A 27,564-nucleotide genomic window follows, 5' to 3' on the forward strand; every position below is an offset into this window, starting at 1 on the left:
AAGGGATTCAAACCATCCTTCAAAGCGTTGGGCGTTCATGTCTTCCTGATAATCCCCCGTTTTTTTTTGATAAACAAATTAGTGAACTATCTTCTAAAAAGCCACTCTCGCTACCTATATGGGCGACAATTAGTCGTTGCCCTTTACCCGTTGGTTAGCGTAACTCTGTTGATAAACCGTCCACAAATGCTTGACGATGACTAGTTACAGTAGTATCTTGCCAGATCTTAGATACTGTGTGACCAGCATTCATCCACGTTCCATCCAGATGATAAATCTTTCGTGAGCAGAACGCATTTCTCTAACAGAGCGAAGATATCTCCGTCGCCATGAGACTGCTATATCTTCTCTTTCTATTAAGAGAGATTTACGGGATCGTTTGGCATTTACAAATTTTAAATCTTCTTTTATTATTTTCCTTAACTTCTCTTTGCTCATTTTTGTAATGAGAACATTTTCCATCACCTTTGTCCTAATGGATTCGAGGGTCGGCGCTTTATTCTCAAAAAAGAAAGAATGAATGGTATAGCGTACAAAATTTTTCAGGTACTCGTCCAATTCAATTTTTTTTCTACCACGACAACATACTTTTGGAGCTTACACAATCCCAGTCACCTTTTTTTCATGTACAAAGCGTTCAATTGTCGACACGGATATTCCCGTTAAAAATGAAAACTGGACTACAGCTTCCACTGTACGAAGTGTATTTTTTAAATTTTCGAACACTCTACAGACAATCTGTTTTTCTTCTAACGACATAAACTTCCGCTTACGCACACACGCATATAAATGTGTAACTATAAATTAATACGATGGTGTGTTAGAAATTATAATAAATAAATAAGGTAAAGTGGACAATCCCGATGTAGTAATATATAATATGAGGTTATATTGTGAAGTAATAACAAGTTTGTTCTTTCACACATTTTTCACATTGATATAAACTTTATTTCAAATATTTTTTTTGTAAACAAATCAGAAATCATTTTTCTTGGATGTCTGCATATAAACTGCCTCAATGACTTTTTGAAGTGGGGAAATATATTAATGTTTTTTATTGTATTGGGAAGAGTATTGAATAATTTTGGAGCCAGGTAAGTATATGTATGCTGCAAATGTGGCGCGTGGCACAAATACAACGATTCACACGTGTCACCAATTTCACCAAAATCGCTTGTGAGTGGAGAAGCATATGCCCTCTTTTATGAAAAAAGTGGAACAAAATCGCACCTTTACGGTGCGGGTGGTAAAAAAATACAGTTTTTTCGTTTGCTTGAAAAAGTTGCTGAAATTTGATTATTTTAAATGGAACACCCTGTATATTATTGAAAATTCGGAAAGCTGCTGAAATTTGCTTTCTTTCTATGTATATCATACCTATACCTAACTAGTCAAGTTTCGGACTTATGAACATTTATTTGTGAAAATGTCCCTTCAGAATGGTATTTCCATTCGGTATTTCGTAAGCAGGCCATGATTACTATTTGACAGTAGCGTTGTGACATTCTCCTAATAATATCGACATTTTCGTCACTTCAGAAGTTGAAAATATCTTCAAAACGATGGAACAAAACTATTCAAACGAAGTTCTTATGAATTTGTTTATTATTTTTGGACAGTGTGACAAAATTATCAGCAGAACATGTAGAAAGTTCAATGAAATGTATCCGAATCTACCGCCAATGAACCTCAAGAAATTTATACGAATTCAGAACAATTTCAATGCATTTGGATCAACTTTAAAAGCACCAAGAAACTTGCCTCGACCCGTAAGGTTCTTACGTGTACGTGAACCTAATTAATACAGTTTATTGTATGATTTCCACTACAAAGGGTTTTACAAAAACCGCGACACGTGTTTCGCTATAGAATAGCTTTCCCAAATGTGAAATAATAAATTACTTCTGAATTACTACTATTTTATACTCAAACATATTACTTGTATGCCTACTTTCTAATGAATTGTAACGTGAAAATTTGACTTTTATCAACAATCCAAAGCACTTGTTACGAAATGTATCATTTAATTGTGGAAATCATAAAATATCTGTATACAATTTCAGAGTTCCAATCTAGCTATTTTATTTTCTTGATAACTTTGTATTTCATTGCATAGTTGATGTAGTCTGGGGAAGAGAAAAAGAAATGAATTATTATTAATGAAATAAAATTCTCAAAAAGAAGGAATGCTCAATGAATACTTCATACAAAGGAGAAGTATTGCCATTGGAGTACACCAAATTTCGTCAACGTGTACGTCACGGCGCAAAGGACGAGTTTGTGTTAATACTTCTGGTCGGAGGTCAACCTGAAAGGTTTTTGGGTGACGGTTGAGAAACGAAAGTAGAGTGTGTCACGTCAGTTGCCATTTTTGTGTTGGGCATTATTTTAGTGGAAGCCTTTCCCTTAGAGGAGGTGAGTTTTTTAACCATTTGATTTCTGGAACCAATATCACAACCGAGATCACTTTCTGTAGATCTGCCGGTTTCCATTAAGCTACGAACAAGTACAGCCTTTGGTATTTTCCAAGAAGCGTGGGTCGTCCAACCATCTCGATCGTTTTTGTTCTGGTTTAGAACCTTTTGGATCCCCAAATACCGTTTTTTGCTGTCGACCAGTTTTGAAAAAAGGGAAAAGTCGAATTGCTCCAGTTCGACATATATCTTTCAAATCCAGGATATTTATAGTATCGCCTGACAACTGAACGGTTTCGTTTTCTAACCCTCCAGACTACATCCAGAATCTACACGACCTCTCAGACAGCCTGTTGCTGATAACATCCAGAAAAGAAGGGACTCATTTGGTGAGGAATTTCCAATTTTTTACATCGGAGTTGATTTTCACTACACAGACAACATATTTTTGGAAACCAACTATATACCTGGTGTTTCCTTTTTGAATTATATGTGCCTACATGCATATAACGTTTCAAAAATTATTTCCAACGTTTCAAAAATTATTTCCAACGTTTCAATAATTATTTTGTGTAGACGTAATGAAAGTCATATGAATTTACTTTATAACGTTGTATTGTAAGATCCTACTGCAGCTGCAGCGGCGTCGTATTATTTCATTTGTTGTGTTACTGGATCACATACTTTTTGTAATGAAAACAATAACCGCTTTTTGTCTACCATATTTTGGTTTAGTCTGCAGCAACTATTAAATAATTTTCTGACTATGCATATTTTTATTTCTTGATTTTAGCAAAATCAAATCAAGTGGCGCCCCATCCAAAAAAAGGTTGTTCCACAAAATAAAAAACCCACGACCACTGCTCTCCCACTATATTGACTGCCGTTAGCAACTTGTTACCTTTTTTTGAAATTCTCTATTAGCCGTGGACTTTCATTCGATCATCATAAAAAAAAATATCAGAAAGAGGTAATAGAATGAATCTACCTGAAAAGGTCAGACATGAATTCATTAACTATATGAATAAATGAAATTTCGGAAAGTATCGTAATTATACTTAACTTTTCTCACCTGGAAATGAACACATTCAATAATGGCGAATTATTCAGTTCAGTTCGATCGGTCATAAGATATTACGTGGCATTTGAATTTGTTTATTTTCATACTCTTCAACAGGTTGAGTTTCAAACCTTACTTCTGGAAATGAAGGGGCTTGTATTCATGGTTGTACTCATGTCCCTCTGAGATTGAATGAGAGGTATACGTGGAATATATTTTCCAATTCTAGAAACTATTTCTGTGTTCCTTTATGCGGGCTCAGACCGTTCTTCCAGTTTGACCTATATAAATCATCGGACATGACCTACATAATAATTTATACACTCCCAAATTTTTTGAAACTGAACTTTCATCTTTGTTATTCTCAATGTGCATGCCTGAATTGTTGTTGGTTTTGAAAGCAATATTTACATCTTTGTTGTGCAGAAAAATTGAAATAATCGTAGTGGGTTGGCCTAAGTAGGTTAAGGTTCTATAACTTTTATCCTCATCTCTTCGAATTGTGTAAATTCCCTTCAAAGCTTGGCTGTATTACTTTTTTGATCAAAGAGAATTGATTAGACTGCTATCGTAGTCATTGTTGACGGCTATTTGTTTTATTATATTCAGTTCTTTATTGAAATTCATCAATTTTAATAGAAGTAAGTTTATACATATTGTAAAAAATTCTACTCGGATAACAACAACTTCTGAATCTCTAATTGATGTCGTTTGCATTGGTAAGGAAGTAATGGTAAGAAATATGATATGATATGAATGGTATAACTGATCACCTGATGGTATTTTGCGATATTGATTTTGAAGGTGAAGATACTCATGATACTTGATATTTTATAGAAATTTCAAGAATTTCAATCATAACTTTTTTCTCGAGATGCTGCTAACTTACCATGGGATGATATTGTGACAGTGTGAACAGAAAACATGAAGCATCCCTGTATATAACTCATAATATCAATTTGATGATGAAAACCCGTGATAGAGCTCATGCCAAATATCTTAAAGAAAAGACAGCAGCAGCTACACAGTACTATGTAACTTCACGCAACTACGTCAATGACGCAATAAAACGTGAAAAAACAGTATATATACAATTTGTTCTGAATAAAATAATAACAATAACAAATAAAAACAATTCAAAAATGACATGGAGAAATCTTGCAAATTGGGGTGTTACTACAAAATCATCCTCGCAAACCAATAGCCTGCCAATTGAACTACGTAGACCTGAAGAAATCAATGACTATTTTGTAAACGTGGCTGGACATTCAATAGTTATATATTGTGACACAACTAGAAATACAAATCAATTCAAGGAACTAAGATTATTAAAAAAAAAGGAAAGAAGAAAAAAAAGGTATATGTCCTCTTTCATGAACAGGAGGGAACGAAGCAGCACCTTTGATGTGTTTTTTTTTCTTCTTTCCTTTTTTTTCTTCTTTCCTTTACCTCATTGCTCACAATTGATTTTGGCGAAATTGGGAACACCTGTGAATCGTTGTATTCATGCCATGTGCCACTATATGGGTGTCTGCAATATGCTGTGTAATGTCCGTTGTAAGTAGTCCCACTGTGATTTGAAAGTGCATATAGATTATAATGACAAGGAGCCACATTGTCTGCTGCATAACTGCTCATATCTAATCCATCTGAAGAAAAGTCAATGGAAACATACAATTTGCCACTGAACCTTTCCGTCGGAGAGAATCTTTTCAAATGAATTACTAAAATACGAGGAAACTTATAGTTTGATAAGGACTTTGTACATTTTCTCCTTTGCTTGCACCTCGAACACATTGGTTTTTCATCTCCATCCAGAGTTTCCTCTCTTGTGAAAGAATCCAAGCAATGTGACAAACTCACTTGGCCAGATCTTTGTGGTATGGGAAGGGACAAATCCCAGAAAGGATCAAAGATTACTGATGAGTGTCCACAGTGTGTGCACTTCATAGTGGATTTTAATTGACCAACGAAATAGTCTACAATCTTGGAGTTGTTCATCTTCAAATATCTCTGCCAGGACTCTTGTGGTTTTCCGTTATCGCTCAATTTTTCGTAAATCTCAGTTAAGATTGGTTCAGGTTTCTCAGTAATTTTGTTGAGGTCCTCATGTAAACCTTCTAAAAGATATCGAAGGAATTCGTGGGCGTCTTGATGGGCCGAACCCATGTATCGAGGGGCAAATCTTTGAATCTGATTTTAGAAGTAGACTGTGTTAATTACTCTATCAGATGAATCTTCTAACCATAATTCCTTGATAACTTCTGCGAACGATTTGATTAAAACAGCTTCATTACTAGAAATACTAGTATTGATATCTTCCATGTATGCATTCTTTTTTATGTATTCCAGCAACCATCCCGTGTTTGATAAACATTGGATTATACTGTTCATGAAACAGTTGTTTCCAAGATTTTTTAAACCATTGAACCCAAGAGTTTTGATTGAAGAATGTATCACCGATCTATTGTTGCAACTACGTTTGCCAATACTATCTTCTTCTGAGTAAACACGGATAGGATGATTCACCCCTTCATTGGACTGGTAGGATAAAGAATTCGAAGCAAAACTGCTCAAAACTGAATTAGATATTAGTTCGTTTGAGAGCTCAGCCAGAGGACCAAACTCAGCCTCTTTTAGAGTTCCCACTTCCTTTTCTGTCAAAGCTTGACGGTTTTGCTGCGAGTCTTCCACCAAACTGCACAACTCCAGTTCTTGCACTGTCTGTACATGCCGATACATTTTGTTCATGGGAAACATTGATAATTCACTTAGGGTTTTTGATTGAGGAATTGTACCTAAACATGAAGCTGCATTTCCTCTTTGAATCAGAATGCTAATTTTTTGAATCAAGAAAGAGGTAGCTCTTGGGTCATTCGTTTCTTTGGATATCCTAATGCCGATTTCACGAATGAACTCCAATGCTTGAGGGCCTAAGGTACCAAATGTTTCAATTCCTATTGCATGAAAAATGAAATTATCTCCCAAATAATTGTATTTCCGTGTTTTTGACAATTCCGCTGATGAAGCTGCTGCACCGCTGGATACAGAAGTCGAAGTAACGTGACAAGGAGCCAAAGTATCGACGCATGTGAAATCCTAGACAACCGGTTTTCCTTTCCGCCAAGGAATGAGAGTCATGCCATCTGGTCGTTTCCCATCATCGCTGCAAGTGCCTGGGGGTTCTAAGATGGAAGGTATATTTGCCGAACCTAAGGCACGTTTGATGACATCTTGATGACGGGAAAAGCGCCCGGCGCTATATCTACAACTCAATCCATGATATCCTCGGGTGTCTACTTCCACTCCACACTTGCAATTGTGTTGAACAGAAATATTGGAACCCAGTCGAAGGCCTACAGCAACTCTAAAAGATTCATTGTCTAATAATGTACCAAGGGATGAAACTGGTAAGCACCTGCATATTTTGACGACACTGCTTTTATACGTGCCTTATCTATAGGAGATTTAGCCAAGTCTAACAAATTATTTAAGGCATTTTTTATAAGAGGACTATCCCAGGTTTGTTGAAGATTTTTTCTGGTTCTTGGTACTTCTAGATTAGAGATCCATAGTTGTTCGGCCTCGCTCAAATTGTTATCCGATGGAAAGGAGGGTGGTAAAATTGAATCTATCATATTGATCACACTATAACTCGAAGAGAGGACGGTAGGTAGTGAAAGATCAGTGATTGTACGAATGCCTAAACCTCCATAAGATACAGGAAGAGTAGCCTGATGCCATGCATTGCTTTCCAATTGATCATTCAATAAAAGTCGAAGAGTGTTACGAATTTCTTCATCAAACTTAATCAGATAAGTTTGGTGATGCCAGGTTGGAAAACATCTCATGAGATGGAGGAGCTTTGGAATAGTCAAACAGTTTTTGAGAAGATGGAAAGCTACGTGTCTTGGAAGAGTATGAACACGTGAAAACATAATTCTGAAATTATGTAATTTTTCCTCAAAAAAAGTGATGAATGATTCTTCTGTGAGAGGGGAACCAAGAAGAATTAAACTATTCCTCTTAATTATTTTGATTCCAGGAGCAACGTCATTGAATTTTCTCGAAATATTCAAATCAGGTTCACTTAGAAAATGAAGTTCACATTTATGGAAGTTTAGTTCAAGCCCAATTTCCTTTGACTTTTCAATAATAGACGAAAGGGCATTGAAAACTTCCTTATAGTCTCCTCCCAGAGAACCGTCATCTAAATACCAAGCATTGAACTCTGTTTTTAAATTTTTGATTATATTGTCTATAGACAGGCAAAAGAGAGCAGGTGCTAATAGATCCCCTTGCTGTACTCCACGCTCTGATGATATTGTGTTTTGATCAAATGTCAGTATTAAAGGCTGGTAGTAGCATTGAAATACAAAAGGATATAAATCTGGAACACTATTTTGAACCGATTTCAAGATAAAGTCCCGATTCAGCATATTGAAAGCATTCTTATAATCCAATTTAAGAAAAACTTTCCCTTCCTTGGACTCGTGATCATTAATATATCTTCGGGCAGCATGGGATACGGCTTCACAACCACTTGGAGATCCAAAACCATATTGAAATGGACGAAAAATATTTCCTAATTTTTCCTTCAGCTTGAAAGAAGCCAGTTTTGCAGCTAAACGGCGAAACACATTGCCGACAGCAATCGGTCTAATTCCACCATCTTTCTTTTTCGAAGCACATAATGAAGCACCAAATGAAATGGGACAAATTTCTTCGTTCACAGTACCTGATAGCAAAACATTACAAAGGGCTATTAAAATATAATAGTAATAAATATAATAATAATAATAAAATATAATAATACAATAGTAAATAACAACACTCTTTCATTCTACAATAATTATAAATTGAACGTTCCTATGAACTTTTTCCTCACCGATATATGTGATGATATTTTTACTACTATCAAAGAAATAAAATCTAATGCTTCAGGTATTGACAATATAAATATCAAGATGATTTCTTTAGTGATACCACACTGTATTGATGAAGTTAAACATATTTTCAACGAGTCCTTCAGACAGGGTATTTTTTCAGATGTTTGGAAGTTTGCTAATATAATTCCAATTCCGAAAAAGGATGCACCTACCATGTTCAGTGACCTACGCCCTATCAGCATTCTGCCCTCATTCTCTAAAATATTCGAGGAAAATGTTTCGCATCAAATAAGAGCTTTTCTTGAAGAAAATCGAGTACTCCTGTACGAGCAGTCTGGATTCCGCAAGAAACACGGAACACAGACTGCCCTCTTGAAAGTAATCGACATGAATTACGAGATTAATCAGAAGTCACCATTTTGATACTGCTTGATCAAAGTAAAGCTCTCAATTTAGTTAATTTCGATTTACTCATCAGCAAGCTCAAGTTCATAGGATTCGATGACATTTCTCTTAAATGGATGACCAGCTATCTCACAGGCCGATCACAGAGGGTCAAACTGGATGATTACTCATGGTAATTCCTAAAAAAAAATCTCAGGTATACCACAGGGAAGTATTTGAGGACCTTTGATGTTTTCAGTATTCATTTTTTATTACCCCACTTTCTTATCACATTGTCAAGTACATGTATACGCAGATGATATACAGATATATTCCAATACTCGGAGAATCATGGACTGAAAATCAATCCAAATTAAACTTTGGCCTTATGCATAGGGTCTCAAAGACAAATAGTAAAAACTCAGTGTAACTTTAGGCTCACTCTCGATAACGTATTATGTATGTAGTACCTTTGACGATAATTTCCGGTCATGCACTGTTATTTCTTCTGGATTATCTGATCATGAAGCAATTCACTTCAGTGTTAACATCGATTCTACAAAACAAAGTAAAAAGTTCAAGTATGGTAGACTCTATAGTACAGCAAACTATAATAGGTTCTTTTTAAAATGTAGTCAAATTAATTGAGAACATACTCAGGATGTTATTGATCCTCTTCAAACATTTTATAATCAGCTCTGGTCCATTTTTAATAAATCATTTTCCTTAGCAAAGGAACAAAAATCTCTTCTTATAATCTACGATCTCTTAACTACATTAAAAAATTCACAAATAACACAGCATTTCATAACTATGTTGAAAAATACAAAAACATTTATAAAAAACTGATTAACTATGCAAAATGTATTTTTATCAAAAAAGGATTACCCAAGCAAATAATGGAGCTGAAGAGACTTGGTCTATTATAAACGACTTTCGAGGAAAGTGTAAAAATAAACGAGCAGAAATACCAATACCAATAGATGAACTTAACAAATATTATTGTTATTATTTCTTCATTCATCAATTTGAAAACTTTCGAATATGGTTTATACTATACAAGAGAGAATATCCATTGTAGCTGCGTATTTTGAAAATTGACGTTGGAAGTTTCGAATTTTCAATGAAATTCATCCATAAAAACCGCATATGAGTGCATTTCTTTAATGCCCCCCCTTTTATTTTTTGAACGGGACAACTAAAAAATTGAAATTTGGGATAATGAAATTAGTGCATGTGTTGGTAACACTGAAGCAATTCAATGTTGGTAGTGACTTTCCTAGTCTGTCGAATGTCATCCATGTATAAGGTTAATCAAGTTGTAAAAGTTCGTGTAGAGCGTTGTGCTAAAGATTAGCCTAATATAATTTTCAAAAATACTGATCCAAGTTTTATTTCAGCCATCATTCGCTCAAACCTTAAACGCTTAACAGCATGAATACTTTATTTTGAAGTGGAATTGACAGATGAAACTTTCAAGATGGGCGCCATCTGGGAAAAAAATTAGATGGGGAAGGGGGCCTTGTGACATATCTTTTTGAAGCTCCGGAGAAATGCTTCACAACCCTAGAATGTAATGTCAATATCTTCAACTACTACAAAATGGCGGAACTTTTACTAATTGCCTGAATACATTGACATTTAACTACATAATATGACGTAATAAGCTTGAGGTCAGTTCACAAGATGCACAAGATCAAATTATTGCCTTGAACTTATTGACATATGAACAGCCTATCCGATATTTCACGCCGAACATTTTCGATCACAGTAACGTCAATATCTCGACAAATATTTATTATTCTCTGCCGTATATCCAATATTGAAACAGGTTCAGTTTCGTACACCTTTTGCTCAAAATATCCACATTAAAAAAGTCCGAACTGGTCAAATCTGGCGAACTACATAAATCGAGTTGCTCGATTTATGTAGGTCTCCTCTTGAATTTATAAGTTCAACATCCCCTAGAATTTACAGCGTGGAATTTTAAAAGTTGGCATCTATGTTCGCCCAAGTACCTGTTTTTCAAATACCTGCCCTTGCAGCATACCTGGAAAGTCTAATGTAACCGATATTTCAAACTTCAGATTTCAGTTTTATACTTGATGAATCTACCAGTAGTACCTATTTAGACAAAAGTGTTTTTTATTCATTTCATTCAAGACAACTGCAGATACTGGAATAGCATAAATCCCCATTGTTACAGGGAAAGACATTAACAAGCTTACCAGAAATTGAATGTTTGGACTGGTATTCTGTGAGACCATGTTGTAGGTCCATATTTTATTGATGGTAATCTCAACGGACAAATGTATTTTGAACTTCATGATACAATTGTGAACCTCACCCAACTAGTAATTTCGTATTTTATAATAGTTGTGGAAACGTTTCGGAGAAACAAATTATAAAACTGCATTTCTCCCAGAAATGTTTTCAATATGTTTATAAAACTGCTATAAATAGGAAATTGACACCGTCTTATAAAACATTATAGTTATTATCAATATTTTGTAAGGCCTTTTACAAACACTACAAAACAGTTTTATAAACATTTTGGCAGTTACTATAAAATTTGTCTAACGCTCTTAAAAAGTAGTTTTGTAAAGGCTTCCCTTACTGCACTATTGCAACATATTTAAGCGATACTCATAAAATAATCAGAAGACAATTTTATAAGAGTTTTTTAGTAGTTCCAAGTAGGCGTTATAAAATATAATACAGCCGATAACGATAACAATAAAATGAAAAAGTGTTAAAAATGTTTTCTTGAAGACGCAAGAAGTAATTTTGTATTGGACACTAGGAAAATATAATAGATATGTCACCAACTGAAATCTAACGAATAGAAAGGTTGAAGCCATTTTAAAATTTCACTTCTGCACTCATAAAACTGTTAAAGACATTGTTTATGTTTCGAAGATTGATATTTTTACTGCAAATGAAATTTTATTGACAAATATATAGCCTATTATTGGCAAAATTTAAGCGCGCCACTCATTTATAAATGTTTTCGGTAAAATTATTAATTATACAAAAATTCACTCTGTCGACGTATTAATTTTCTAGTCGCAAACTTAATTCACTTCATTCTAAATAATATAATGTTATAATATTTATGTAATTTTCAGCTGTAAATATCACTATATGTGCGGTATTTCATATTTTCAACTCATCTAATTTCAGCATCCCGGATCGTTATCATTACAAATGACGTCGTTCTATAAAATGAATTGGTATCGGTAGCAAGCATTTCAAAGTATTTCAGCTACTATGCTACCCCTATGAAACTGTTAAGAAACACTCAGTTCTGGGAGTGGTGGTATTGCGGCAGAGTCGGACTACTTTTAAAGCTTTAGGTTTTTACAAAAGTGCTAGTATGAATAAAAGATTTCTCACATATAGTTTGGATAAATATTATCTGTCTTTGATTTTGTGACTAAAAAGTTTCTTTCATCGATTATAAAGGCTAAACGACGGGTTTTAACCATTATCATAACCTTTTCCTGATTTTCGCAAGAAAAAATTGAAGCACTAGGTTAGGTGGGATAATTTGAAGTATTTTATTAGTATTTACAATATACAGGGCGACTCAAAAAGCTTCCAGAAAGTTTTTTTATGGAACAACATGTCATTTCTTCGTCTTTTTGAAGCACCTTGAACTGAATCTAAAACTATTATATACCCTCCAATAAATGTTCAAAATGGCCGCCATTGAGTTATTATTTATTTTTATTTATATATTCGGGATACAAACAGAAAAATCCGCTACAGTATCCACACAATGGAATTATTATCAAATTGAAAGTATAAATTAATACACTAATATATGCATATCATAGTGTCTAAAATTAAGGATGAATTAGAATTGAATACAGTAACAATAGAAACTGATTATTAGTTAGTGACAAAATGTATCCATTAATTATAATTTAAAGAAATGAGTTTTCAATATTTTTTTGGCCGTAAGCTACAATGTATTAAAAATATGGAAGTATTTTGCAAGAGTGTTACCTCATATTACTGGAGTTTTCTCCCAACACCAAACCGTTCTAGACCCACTAGTAAGATTTCCGACCGTATATTTTTTAATAGATGGATTTTCTGAAATAACTGAAACAAAACCAAACTAACCCAAACCAACCATTATCCCTTCTTTCACTAAACAAAAAATTATAAAAAAATATTTGTTACAAATAGAGTATTCGAACCCACCACAAAAATTAATCATACGTCAATTAGTCAACATCCCAATATCAAAGCCATTTACACTAACGAATACTTATGGATACGAACACTGTCACGAATTAATTATAGAAAGCGGATAGCGAACCTATACAATTGAATTTAAACGCAAAAGCATACACTCAAATCACAAAATTATCGGAAACCTACATACTCCTAAATGAATTAAATGCCGTGAATCACCTTGTATGGTTTAGCTGCTAAAACTGAACTCCCATCCAACCCCAACAACTCATTTCTATATGAAATATTTTTTCGAAACACAACTAAGTATTCCGTTATTTTGATGGTTTTTTTACACAGAATACTAAGAATACGGCCCTGTTAATATTTGTTTGCCTTTCTGCTCCGCTGTGGCTCTGCTGTCGGTACACAACTATTGTGATTGTTTGTAAGTTAGTTGGCAATATTTTTGCTAATAAATGACACTTTGGTGACTCTTATAATATAAATTACTTATATTCATCACATATTACCTTTTTTATGATAAGTATTCGTTGTCTAATGCTAAATACATGTTATATTAGACATAACCTATATGAACGCGGATTAAATATTGTTGATATTTCATTTGTCGTGCGTTTAGTGGAAATGACGGGTAAGTTTTTGATGTAGAATATATCTTTTGATTAGCTTCAATAATTGATCAAATATTTGATAATTCAGGGCTATATTTTCAGTTGATAGTTTTGTGTTTTTGAAGCTGGATTTGACTCATTTTATCTACGTTTTAGGTATATATGTTCACCATAGTTCCGTCGTCATGGGTAAATAATAACCAACTCTCTTGGCCAAAAATTGATGCTGATAAGCTAATACGAAACCACAATTCTATGCCCGAAGCCAGTTGGTTTACAATGATGTATAAACTAAAACAAAGTCATTTGATGACCTACCAAATTGCTGAAGAAGAACTGTTAGAACGAATGCTGAAGAATGACGATACAGAACAAGAAAAAATTATCAATTCTATGCAACCCAAAAAGCAAGCAGGATTATTTTCATTCCAACAAGTTGTCACAAAAAGTGTGAAAAAGCCAGAGTTATGTATATTTTATGGGACAACGTCTATATGACAGTAGTTATTAGTTATTCGAGGAGTTACTTCTGAATACTGTCTGTGAAGCATACCTTGCTGTACCTGAATTTGTCATCAGTCAAAGAGTTGTAACACGAAACTGCTTCACTCAGAACAAAATATCCAGGTTTCCTAAATAGATAACTAAAAACTGAAACTGCAAACCCTTTGTATTTTACGATCTTCCAAATTGTGAATAATAAGGTTACTAAACCCAATGCCTTGAAAATATTGAATTCACTTATGGGGTACCCCATAAGTGAATTCAATAAAAATCAAATATTTAGAAGTTGCTGAAGAACTAATTTCCACCACGACATTGATGGTGCCCCACTTGAATAACTTAACAAAAATATTCTTACTAAATACAACTAAAGTTTTGAAGAATTTTCCAAAGCTGTGATTAGGAATTCATGTCAGCTTGGTTGTTCTTGAATGCTGCATTTTATTCTTGGTGGCAGCAAATATATATTAGCAAAAGCAAATTGATTTTATAACAGTTATGTTAATGTTTTGGAATTTTAGTAAATATACCATACTATAAAATAGTTGGGAAATTATCATTGAAGTGACAATATGGTAATGAAGATAAAATTGTGTCTGAAAGCATTTTAATAAAATAATTTCATTAAAGCTACAGAAAACAGTTATAAAATAAGCTTGAAATAGTTTTATAACTATCATAAAATCTCGCAGAAAAGTGTTATAAAACTGCTACAAAACAATTCACTTTTATAGGAAAATAAGTTTCATAAGTTAGTTGTAAAAACGTTTCTGTGATAATTTTATTTCACAAACATTTCTATGACAAATTTATAAAACACTTTTATTGCCTACAACTGTATTGTGTTCACCGATCATCTAATACAATCAATTAGCATTTTGGAAGTAATTATAAAATACTAATAAAATAAAACTGTTGCAACACCATGGAATTATAAAACAACTTTGCTGGTTGGGCAGAATCACTCAGTTACTTGAAGGTTAGCTCACTTTTCAACAAGATGGGGCTACTCCTCATTTTGTTGCACCTGTACCTACGTCAATTTTCAGATGAGAATTTCACAGGGAGATGGATTAGAAGGCGTGAACCAGTAGAATGGCCGGCTAGATCTCATGATTTATCACCATTAAACTTCTTGTTATGGGGTTATTTGAAATCTGAAGTTTATATGACACAGAGAAATTCTCTTGATGATCTACGTACGAGAATTGTTGTAGAGCAGCGATTCTCAAACTTTTCTTTACACGTACCACTTATATAAATTCTGCGTCAATCGCGTACCACATATTAGAAAAGTAGATAATAAAATTCACTAATTTTAGTAAAAAATGTATTTATTCAAAAAGGGCATTATAATTGTTACAAAATAAGAATTAAAGTCTAACCCAGTCCAAAAATTGAGTGAGAAGGATGGTTCTGAATAGCTGCAACAAGGGAATCGATGTCAGGATCAATATTGCTTAGTTTCATTCGTAGATTTGGATCAAGATTAAGCCTACTGCGAAATTTATTTTTTACTTGTAGCATAGCAGAAAATCCAGTTTGGAGTCCGATCTCGGCTTTGGTAGAGAACGGTGTGTTTAAACCTTACCTGACGAAAAATAAAATTTGCTCAGGGCATATAGATATTTAAATTGTTTTATTATAAATCTAAGTGATTGTTGTTATTCAATTGATCTAGTGTTCTTGCAAATATCGAACTCTGAACTCTTATCAGTAAGCGAAGTCGGCCAATACCTGTTTTTCTGTACGGCACCGTGCATGGGGGAACAGGGGCGGACTATAAAATAAAGATGTCGCGAACAAATCAAGATATTCCTGAATACAGGAGTTCTAGGAACTGTCAAATAGAACCAGTCATCAACAGAAGCTATTTCACCGTACTCACGCAACATAGATATCCATCAAAAGAACAGGCAATAAGATTTCCCGCGATGGAGGAAGCCAAACTACAAGAATATCTTATACCTTTAGGAGAAATAGTGAACCCAAAAAACATTATATATTCTTCAAGACTCTCAAATAACAGAATATGTGTGTATTTTGCATCCCAAAGTATTGTGGACAAATTCATGACTGCACATGGCGGAATCATTGAAATGAACAATACCAGAATACAAGTTCGGCGTTATGTAACGCCATCAGAAAGGATTGTACTATCAAATGTCTGTCCCTCAATACCCAATGAAATCCTTATCAAAGAACTGGAGAAAATGGGAATCACACTACTGTCGCCAATGACACCACTGAGAATTAATGCCACATTACCGGAGTTCAGCCACATATTGAGTTTCCGTAGACAAGTCTTCATTAGTCCAATGAATACAACAGTACCAGAGTCAGTTTTGATCGAGTTCGAAGATACCACATACAGAATCTTCATATCTAATGACAGCAAAACTTGTTATAAATGCAAACAGACAGGTCATATAGCAGCATACTGTATCAACACAACAACGAACAATACAGCCACAAATGATACCCTCAATTTAAATCCCAATCCGTCACCCTTACCTCAAATCCTTACATTACTGAATCCTCCACCATCAACAGATAATATCTACATCAATACTACAGCAGCGGAGAATCCCAGGTACAGTCCGAAATTCCAAACGAATCAGCATCAAACAGTACTCAGCACCGAGCTAAAAGAAGCATAGACGAAACAAAAACTCCACCTGATCCAAATACGAATATAACTTTGCAATTCAAAACACCAATGACTAGTTCCCCAAATCCAAAGAAAAAAAACACTGCAAAAGACCCTCCACCAGCCACACTTGAAGACTACATAAATCAACAGAATCCTCCAATGTTACTGAATTTTACTCAAATGAAAGACTTACTAGAAAATATCAAAGGAACACCGGACCCAATTAATATAGTTGAAAATTACACGAAAAACTATGCAGGACTTATCGACATGTTAACAAAAATATATCCACATATACAAGAAAGAGCAATCAAAACTAGAATCACCAAATTGAGAAAAAGCCTATTAAAACACCTGGATATTCAACTACAGAGTGATATAACCACTGACAATGAAAGTGATTTGTCACAAAACTAACATTTTTTTTTGTCATTACATTCATGGATAACGTACCATTTAATAAAATTTTACAGTGGAACATCAATGGTCTCTATAATAACCTACCTATGCTACAAATTATTATGGCGGAAGAAAATCCAGATATTATTTGCCTGCAAGAAACTAATCTCAAACTAGAAGATCTAGAGCCTTTGAAGAAATTTCATAATTTTAATAAAATACGACCAAATCAAAAGGTAGCAAGTGGAGGAGTATCAATAATGATTAAAAAGAATTCACTACAAAGATTCCCCTACAGACAAATTCAGAGGCAATTGCTGTCTCGATAAAGGGTAAAACAGACATAAATATTTGTAATATATATTTACCACACGGGGACAAAATAACTAGAAAACAAATCCATGAACTGATAGAACAAATACCAGTTCCCAGAATAATACTAGGAGATATGAATGCATACCATCATTCATGGGGAGCCACATACTCGGATCACAGAGGAAATCTTATAGAAGAAGCAATAGAACAATTCAACTTGTGTCTATTGAATGATGGTAGCCCAACAAGGTTCAACATCAGAACAGGGGTAGCTACACCACTAGACCTAACGATTTGCGACGGCAACTTATATCCATCCTTCAAATGGCTACGAATGGAGTATACCTATAATAGTGACCACTATCCAATAATTTTAGAAACATATCAGCCTAATGATAATACTCCACCTTTACCAAAATGGAATTTAAAAAATGCCGACTGGAAGCTTTTTTCGCAACATATAGAAAATAAAATATCTACTTGCATAACAACAGAAGATAAAGACGACAGTCATGAAAGTTTTGAAAAAATAATACTTGAAGCAGCGGAGTTATATGTAGGGAAAACAACTTACATTCGTCATCATAAACCAGTGCCATAGTGGAACAAAAATTGTGCAGAAGCTATAAAAAACTATAAAAAAGCATTCAACAAATACAAAAGACGACCAACACCAGAAAATAAAACGGAATTCAAAAGACTTCGAGCAATATCTAGATGCATAATTAAAACGGCAAAGAAAAAATCATGGATGGACTATGTGTCTACAATAAACAGCTCAACCCCAACGACAGAGGTTTGGACGAAAATAAAGAAAATTTCAGGAACTCATCATCAATATAAAATCAACCACTTACAAGTAGACAATGAAATTATAGTCGAAGATCATCAAATTGCAGAAACATTAGCAAATATTTATCAATCTCGATCAAGCAATAACAACTATGAGGAAAACTTCGTGAAATTGAAAAATATCGAAGAACTCAATCAGATCGACTATACAACGGGAGGAAACGACCCACTCAATATCCCTATACAAGAAAAGGAATATGAGGAAGCCCTAAATTCTTGTAAAGAACCGAGTGCTGGACCAGACAACATTCCCATGGTATTTCTGAAGAATCTTCCATCTAATGCCCACAAACATCTGCTGAAACTCTTCAATATAATATGGCTACATCACAAATATCCAACGAAATGGAGAGAGTCCACTATAATCCCAATATTGAAACCAAAATCAAAGAGAACCGACCCAGAATCATACAGACCAATATCATTGACATGTGCTATGGGGAAACTATTAGAAAAAATAGTAAACAGAAGATTATTGTGGACATTAGAAAACAGAAATATCATCAGCCCAGACCAAAATGGTTTTCGCCCAAATAGATCAACGGTAGACAACATTTTGGCCCTAGAAAATGAAATTCATGAAGCATTCGCTAATAAACAGAAAACAATTGCAATATTTTTTGACATTAAGAGGGCATATGACACAGCTTGGAGATAAGGAATTGTTAAATGCCTACACAGACATAACATTAGAGGACATTGCCTTTCTTTCATCAACAACTTCCTAATAAATAGAGAATTTCGAGTGAAATCCAATGGTGTCCTATCCTCGAAAAGAGAGCAAGAAAATGGAATACCTCAAGGATCGGTTTTGAGCCCTACACTATTCATCATTGCCATGAACGAAATTATGAATAATTTAAAACTACCACTCAAAGGTCGCTTATACGCAGATGACTTGGTTATATTCGGAAAGAGTAAAAGTGTGGACAACCTTACCATTATAGCACAAAACTTTCTATATGAAATCGAAAAGTGGTCTCAAAAAACTGGTTTTCAATTCTCACCAACTAAAACAGCACATGTAATATTCTGGAAGAAAACTATTGTCAACCCCCCATCGTTAATATTGAATAACGAACAATTACCTAAGAAAGACACAGTGAAATTTTTAGGAATGATTTTTGATCAAAGGTTGAGATGGAAAGAACACATAAGGAAATTAGCAATAGAGTGTCAAGCAAGGCTAAATATATTAAAAACACTAGCAAATAAAGAATGGGGAGCAGACAGGAAGACATTGCTGTCTCTGTATAGATCATTAATAAGATCGAAAATGGATTATGGAGCTGCAGCTTACTCATCGGCAAATAAAACCACATTGAAAATATTGGATGGTATTCACAACACCGCACTTCGCCTAGCACTAGGAGCTTTCAGGACAACGCCAGTGGATAGTTTGTACAGCGAATCTGGAGAACCTTCCCTTGAAGATAGAAGAATATATCTAAGACTCACACATGCTACTAGTAACAGATCGAACCTCTATAATAGAAATGAACGACCAGTAACACTTTACAACAAGCCAAGAACTACAAAACCATTCCATCATAGAGTACAAATGGATCTTTCATACCTTAATCTAACCCTACCAACCTGCCTCACACCAAGTTTTGAATTTCCTCCACCGTGGATAGTGCAACAACCAAAAATGATAACAGAATTGACTCGTTTTGAAAAATGCTCAACGAACAGAGAACTGATCATTCAAAGTTTAAATAATATTCTGGACAAATATCCCGGTTACACGAAAGTCTACACAGATGGATCGAAAACAGTGGAAGGAGTTGGAGCAGCGGTTATCACACAAGATATATCACTGAAATATAAACTTCCATCCCAAAGCAGTGTATACACTGCTGAGATGTATGCTATCTATGGAGCCATGAAACATATAAACAGTACACACCAACTCACTTATGTACTGATGACAGATTCTCTCAGTTCTCTGGTTACTCTGAAGAAAATATACCCCAAGAACGCAATGGCAGCAAAAATCAAACAAGAGTTATACAAAGCTCAACAAAAAGGGAAGATAGTCGTTTTCATCTGGATCCCATCACACGTGGGAATCAGTGGAAACGAGGAAGCAGATAAACTCGCTCGAGCATCAATTAATATGGCAGATGCAATAAACGTAGCGGATCTATTAGTATGTGACCTGAACAACCACCTGAAATCAGAGTTGCAAAAAACGTGGCAAAACCGGTGGAATGACTCAGTTAGAAAGCTGCGAAAAATCAAAGTTTCAGTGAAACCATGGGGAATATTACCGATGAACAGGAAATCACAAGTGTTGATAACGCGTTTGAGACTCGGACATACAAATTTAACACACGCCTACTTGATGAAAAAGGAACCTGAACCAATGTGTTATATATGTGACATGAAACAAACAATAGAACACATTTTGATAGATTGCCCGCAATTCGAACAAGAAAGAAAAAATTGTAATATCCCACCTACATTAGAAGAAGCACTCGGCAGCAATTGTTCTTATACAAATATTATAGAATACGTTAGATTAATCAATATCATAACAAAATTGTAATAGTAACCTTTTCGTTGTAATAGTAACCTTTTCGCTAATAACCCAAGAGGTTGAAGCGATTTAGTAAATGAAAAAAAAAAATCCAGTTTCACACAGGTAGGTGGTCGTAAAAGGAAGTAAAAATAACAATGCTTTTTTTGATAAGGCTGAATATTCATTTTTAATATTTGTCCAGAATTCGGCCAATTCTAATTTTGAAAACTCTATTTTCAAACCCCCATCACAAGATAGTTCTATTAAGGACTCTTTTTCATCCTGTTTTAATGTTTCAGGAATGCTATCCAAAATAAATGGTTGTCGTATCCAAAGAAACTGAGCATAATCTTCGTCAAAATATTCTTTAAAACTATCAATTAGCATTTGACAATGCTGCTTTATGTTAAAAATAAGATCATCTTTAATCTTTATTTCATGCTCAACCACAAAATTTTCTAAATTGGTAAACGACTGTAAGTCTTTGTTTGAAACACTATTTTTCACCACATGACATTTCTTGATAAAAGCCTTTATTTTGTCATTTACAGAAAATCGATCATTTGATTTACCTTGTAAGCTTAAGTTCAGGTCATTTGATTGATTAAATATGTCTGTTGAGTAAGCTAGTGTTGTGAGCCACAATTCATCTATTAACCGATCACGCAGTTCAAAATTGGATTCCATTAAAAATACATGGACTTCAGAACGCAACTCGAATAACCTGTTCAACATTTTTCCTTTTGAAAGCCATCTTACCTCTGTGTGTAGTAATAACTGAATATGATCACTTCCCATTTCAGAGCATAGTTTTGAAAATAAACGCGAGTTTAAGGCTCGAGATTTTATGAAATTGACTATCTTAATGGCTTCATGGAGAACATGTTTAAATTGATCGGGCATTCGCTTTGCTACCAAAGCTTCTCTGTGGATACTGCAATGGGTAAAACTACAATTTTCTGCAACCAGTTTTACTTTGGCAGTTACACCTCCGTATTTTCCTGTCATGGCTCGAGCACCATCCGAACAAAAACCAACGCATTGTTTCCAGTCTAGTCCATTTTCCACAAAAAAATCATTAATTTTCTTAAATATTTCATTAGCAGTAGTTCGTTCCGTTAACGCCTCACAAAATAAGTACTCTTCTTCGATTTTCGTTTGAAATATATACCGCACATAAACCATAAGCTGAGCATAGTTTGTTACATCTGTGCTCTCATCAAGTTGTATTGCAAAAAAAATACTATTTTTTATCCGGTCTACCAATTTTTCTTTAACATTTAATGCCATTATTTCAACCCTACGACGTATGGTATCATTGGATAATGGTATAATATTAAGCTGTTTAGCTGAATTCTCACCAAAGATACACTTTACCACATCTTTTGCGGCAGGTAGAACTAGTTCTCCACCGATGGCATGTGCTTTTCCACACTTCGCAATTCTTAAACTCACGAAGAAGGATGCCTCTACTGCTTTTTGGTTGCTGCCGGTGAAATTCGACATTAATTTTTTTGTGCCTCTCATCTCTGTTAACTTCCGAACGAAGTAATCCCTAGGTTTATTTTCTAATACTGAATGTTTTGTATTAAAGTGGCGTTTTAATAGCGAAGGTTTCATGCACTGGTTAGAAAGAATTTCTAAACAGATTACACATTGGGGCCTTGGCTCATCATTTATATTCGTGAATGTAAATCCCATATTAATGTATTCAGGATCATATTTCCTAATCGCTACTTTTAGTTTTTTGAAAGAACTGTTTTTGTCATCACCCTGTATAGGCTCCGACTCTGAAGTGGAGCTCGATGGTCCGGGATTTTCAGATGTTCTTTTGTCTCTTTTAAGCCACTTATTCATTTTTCATAAGCAAAAATTCGCAGGAATCAGTAACAGCAAATCACTTGTATCGACCAAACCAACCACAACGACCGACGGCCACGAGGAAACTGATGACGTGAATCAAGGGCGGCGATTCCAGTGTTGCCAACAATGAATAAGATATTACGCGCATGCGGTTTCGAACTCACAGCGCTGATATGCACAACGTAATAGATAACATTTGTGAATAAATTTTATTAAAATCAAGTTTATAGAGTACCACCTTTAAGTGCTTTGCGTACCACTGGTGGTACGCGTACCACAGTTTGAGAATCGCTCCCACACAGCACCAGATATTCATGGAATATTCCCTGTATATCATAAAACGAACGTATATATTCCAAATATTCATAGAATATTCTTGGAATATATACATGCCTTTAGAATATTCATAGAATATGCTTGAATGAATATGGCAGGATTATTCCCGAAAGAATGTGCATAGAATGTCTATAAATGGATTATTCTCCCTTGAATATTCTAAGAATATTGTCGATTGAATATACCATATGGTATATTCTTAAAATATATCCTCACAGTATATTTTGGAATATTCTATAAAATGGAATTTTGAATTATCTTATAATAACGTATTCAAATAATTCAATATTATTAAAAACAAAAATATTTGAAGATCTTAATCGAATGCATAACCTAATGTATATAACCCTGATAGTGTTAACCACTTTTTGAACTCAACGCGAAGATTCTGGATGAATTTCTCCAACAGCAACTGTTGGAAACGACAAAAAAATTTGAATGGGCCAATAAATGAACCAATTGCATCAATAAATTGGTTAATTATCATCCTATTTGTCTTTTTGTATTTGAAATTATTTAATTACAAAGCGAAAAATCCTGGAAACAGAGAAATGGGGAAGTGAAGAATTGGAAGTCGAATAAGCTCTGTGAAAGCGGCTGTCCCTTAATGCTTGGTACCTTTGCGTTAAATTCGCCATTTGATTCAACATGGCGGTGGACGTGGCAGGTTCGCGTGTGTAATGCATGGTGTATTGGTGTTATTATCAAAGTATGATTCTCTCACGTTCAGTGTACCATTTGTAATTTGGGGTTGTCCAATTTGCAGTACAGCGAATAGTTTGATTTTGGATTTTCAAACAGGAGAGTTGCATATATTCAGTATTTAAGAAAAGTAAGTAAAATGCTATAGTATCGATAGTAAAGTCATAGTGATTAACCTACTATACCTCATTTTAGGCTCGAGGAGAGTTGGTGTGTGGGATTTGTTGGTTTGACTAAGTACATGTTTGAACTAGAGTGATTTCAGTTGTCTATCTTCAATAGAGATAAGTAAGTGAATGACACATTCTTTTGTATCATTTGTTTTCATAATTTTTATCACTCGTTTTCAAGATAGTATCAATTTGCCCAAAAGGAAACAGAGTGGTACCTGGTACAGGCAGGTGCGCCAAGGAACTGAAAACGTAATGAGTACTTTTCAACAAGACAATGCAAGTTGCTCTCCAAGTCATAAAATGTTGTAAATGTTCATGAGTAACCTAAGCGAAAAATATCTATTTGATTTTTATTCCAGTTTTTTTTGTGCCACTTTCAAATAGTGATAATGAACGTTAATGTACATTTTGTTCCCGGTATTACTATTGAAACACTGGCTGATGCATTGTTGGACAAATATAAGGAAAACTATTCTGGTGAGCAAAGTTTGGATAACTTTAGGTAAGTGAAATTCATTGAAGAACCCATCATACACCACTCATTTTAAATACTTCATTTGTGGGTTTATTTTTTGAAGTGAGAAACCTAACCTAACCTATATCTTGATGTAATACATTTTTTCTTTTTCAATGAAATGATATATTTATCATTTTTTAATTAGTGCTGATGAACTCACAGAGTTGTTATTTTAGTACCTATATTTTTTAGTATTCATTTGTTTGAGAGTAGGAACATCCTAATTTGAATACATTTCTAATATTTGTAATATGACAGTATTCAGGAATATTTTATTCAGTGAATAAATATTTTGAATTAGATTTTTTATCTTCAATATTGGTTGAAACGTCAAATATTTCAGCGTATATTGTTTTTGAAATATATTTGTTTATGAATATTATGTGTTTTATTACTTGTGTGAATCTTGCATCAAAATGCAATATATACATGCCTAATAGCGTTAACTCGTCACATTCTTGGAATATTCCAAATATTCCTAGAATATTCATAAAATATATTTAAAGAATATTCTATGTTGTTTCCCTATTGTATATTCCTACAATAAACTAAGAATATCCTGAATATTTTATGAATATTCCTCGGGTTCTATTCCTGGAATATTCTTAATAGAATATACCTTAGATATTCTAAGAATATTATAAGATATTCCAAGAATATTCCCAAGGAATATTCTTAAAATATATCAAAGGTTCGCCAGGAGCACTTCCAGGGAATATTCTCCAGAAGATATATATATATATATATATATATATATATATATATATATATCCATGGCATATTCATAGCATAATACAATATCCTTGAATGTATATTCATGAAATATACCTGGAATATCTATTGCTATGTGCTATATCTATTGTATTGTGCGAAGACATTTCATAAATCGCTTATACTTTTGTATGGAACCGAATGCTTCACATCTTGAACCTTTTAAATGATGATTACATTTTAGGTGATGTAAAATAGAAATATCTTGATAAAACTTAGTTTTCATTTAAACTTCAATAACACTTGATCTATCCTCAATTTCAGTACACCGATTTATTTGGGATTGAATTTTCTTCAAAATGATGTATCACAAGTGTATCAAAATGATGTATCACAAGTAGTATAGCAGTTTTATCTTCCTCTTGAAGATGATCACTTGGTGATCGAAACACGTGTCGAGGTGTAAAAATAACGATTTGTTGTTGGGGAAAATATTCATTACTACACCAAAGGTTCCAAACAGTACATCAGAAGTAAATAGTAGTCCCATTTAAAATTTTGAAGTAGGGGGTGCTGGAAATGAGGGGTTGACAATACAATGATGATATAATTGGTAAAAGGCTTTCCCCTGGAAATAAAAATCGACGGTTCCGAGCGATTTTAATTTTTTTTCACGAGTTCGCAGATTAGGGGGGTGACAAGTTTTAGCTGGGACACACTGTATGTTCTCTCCTGGAAGTCACGCAACTAAGATTCAGAAATTTGTTATCTAAAAAAACGAGGTATTAAGCCAAAGTTCATAATGAACTAAAGATAACTCCTTCTTTAATAATCATTCCAAGAAACTATAAGTCAGTTGTTATATTTGATAATATTCATTTAGCAATCAAAATTCACTCATAACTATATTAAATCGCCCAATATTTATTCTCTGGTAGATGTAATATCACTGTGTGATAAGTTGAAAGTTATTTTGTTTTTTATTTAATCAAGAAACTGTATCGGATCATTGTTGTGTACACGAAATTTATATATCTTATTATGTAAGATATATTATGTAAGACATGCAAAGTGAGTTTCATATCTATGTCCTGCTTTATTTACTTTCTGTTCATTGTTTATTACAGCTGGGAAAAATTCATAAAACGGAATGAACCCAAACTGTGAATAGTGACTTACTTATCTTGTGATAACGTGAAGTGTCCTGTTTGCATTGAAATGGAAGATTTTCTCACATATGAACCAGTTTATTCCAATGAGCAATTTAATCTCATTGGACAAGAATTTACTAGAATGAAAGGTGAGTTCATAAAACTAAGACTGATGGGTAATAGCCCGTTGTATATAATTATCAGAACACACGTTTATCAGCTGTTTATGTATCTACGTCATTACCACTTAGTGACGAAATATAAATAAATAATGGGTGTGAACTCATCCACATCTACAAAGTACACTGAGAGAAAAATATCGAATTATTATTTTTTCATTTACCGACTCTGTACACCTACCATTTTTCAATAGGCCTTTTCATTATAAGACGAGCGCAAGCGTAGCTGTCATATTGAAATGGCGGTAATTCAAAACATTCGTATTGTTTTAATCAACAATGGCTGGGCAAAGAATGTTATCTCTACAAACAAATAAATTATTGGAAAAAACCATTGATGGTGCTTCACTTGTTTATAATTCAGTTGAGGCTCATAATTGTGAACAATTAAAAAGGTGGTTAAAACACCATGGGCGTCCGCAAAAGGAAAAAAAGTGAGAGGTTAGGTATCTGCATTTGTTTACTATCTAAAAACAGTTTTATTCTTATTAATAATGTCAATTTATTTGGTGTAATTGAAAATATATTTCAGTTGACAAGAGTATTAGTTATGGAACTAATAAATAAATCAAGCCATTAATATTTTGAGGCTGTACATATGACATTATTAATTAGACAAATATGTAAATACTGAATTGAATATGTTCAGTAATTTTTATCAGAGGGAAATATTTAATACAACATAATATATATGAAATTTACAGTCAAAAATGCAGTAAGGAATAATGTACGTATGTTGTCTTCTTAAAAGAATATCTGCGTTTTCACGACTATTTCCTCGGATTTCAAAATAGTAAGTTTGTAACTTTTTGAGCCACTTGGTTATTTGTCTTTGTAGTGTTTTGAAGTTGAGAATCCACCGTAGTGCTGAGTGGACTGACCTAATCAAGACTTTACGACTACATAAAAAGAAGTGGTAGTGATCCACCGATTTAACCACTGCGAATAGCTATTTTCTCGTGATGCATACATCTCTTTCGGATGTTCTCAGGAACTTATTGAAATAGCTAATGACTATGTTATTAGGGAGTTACCTACAAAATCGTAAGCAATTTGTATGTATAGATGTTAGATATTCTGATGCTTTACCAGTTTGTTTCGGAGTCCCCCAGGGATCA

The 27,564-nt window shown here is 34.0% G+C and overlaps 1 protein-coding gene and 2 long non-coding RNA genes across 4 annotated transcripts in view; 2 read left to right on the forward strand and 1 right to left on the reverse strand.

The window, feature by feature from the left end:
• Positions 1-607: 607 nt before the first annotated feature.
• Positions 608-4,832, forward strand: LOC141484277 (uncharacterized). Its single transcript, XR_012466560.1, has 2 exons — positions 608-2,415; positions 2,477-4,832. It is a non-coding gene; the product is annotated as an uncharacterized lncRNA (long non-coding RNA).
• Positions 4,833-15,387: 10,555 nt separating this feature from the next.
• Positions 15,388-26,428, reverse strand: LOC141484379 (uncharacterized). Its single transcript, XR_012466609.1, has 2 exons — positions 26,296-26,428; positions 15,388-15,662 (listed from the first exon to the last, which is right to left on the reverse strand). It is a non-coding gene; the product is annotated as an uncharacterized lncRNA (long non-coding RNA).
• Positions 26,275-27,564, forward strand: part of mal (molybdenum cofactor sulfurase) — an 83,300-nt gene continuing 82,010 nt past the window's right edge. For both annotated transcript variants that reach the window (XM_074179381.1, XM_074179384.1), the window contains exon 1: positions 26,275-26,416. In XM_074179381.1, coding sequence (XP_074035482.1) covers positions 26,335-26,416 — 82 coding nt within the window. In that variant the 5' untranslated portion in view covers positions 26,275-26,334. The remainder of the gene's footprint in view (positions 26,417-27,564) is intronic.

The sequence above is a fragment of the Leptinotarsa decemlineata genome, unplaced genomic scaffold (genome assembly GCF_025532065.1).
Source record: "Leptinotarsa decemlineata unplaced genomic scaffold, Ldec_3_MD MMD2_P_RNA_scaffold_14, whole genome shotgun sequence".
Classification (NCBI taxonomy): domain Eukaryota; kingdom Metazoa; phylum Arthropoda; class Insecta; order Coleoptera; family Chrysomelidae; genus Leptinotarsa; species Leptinotarsa decemlineata.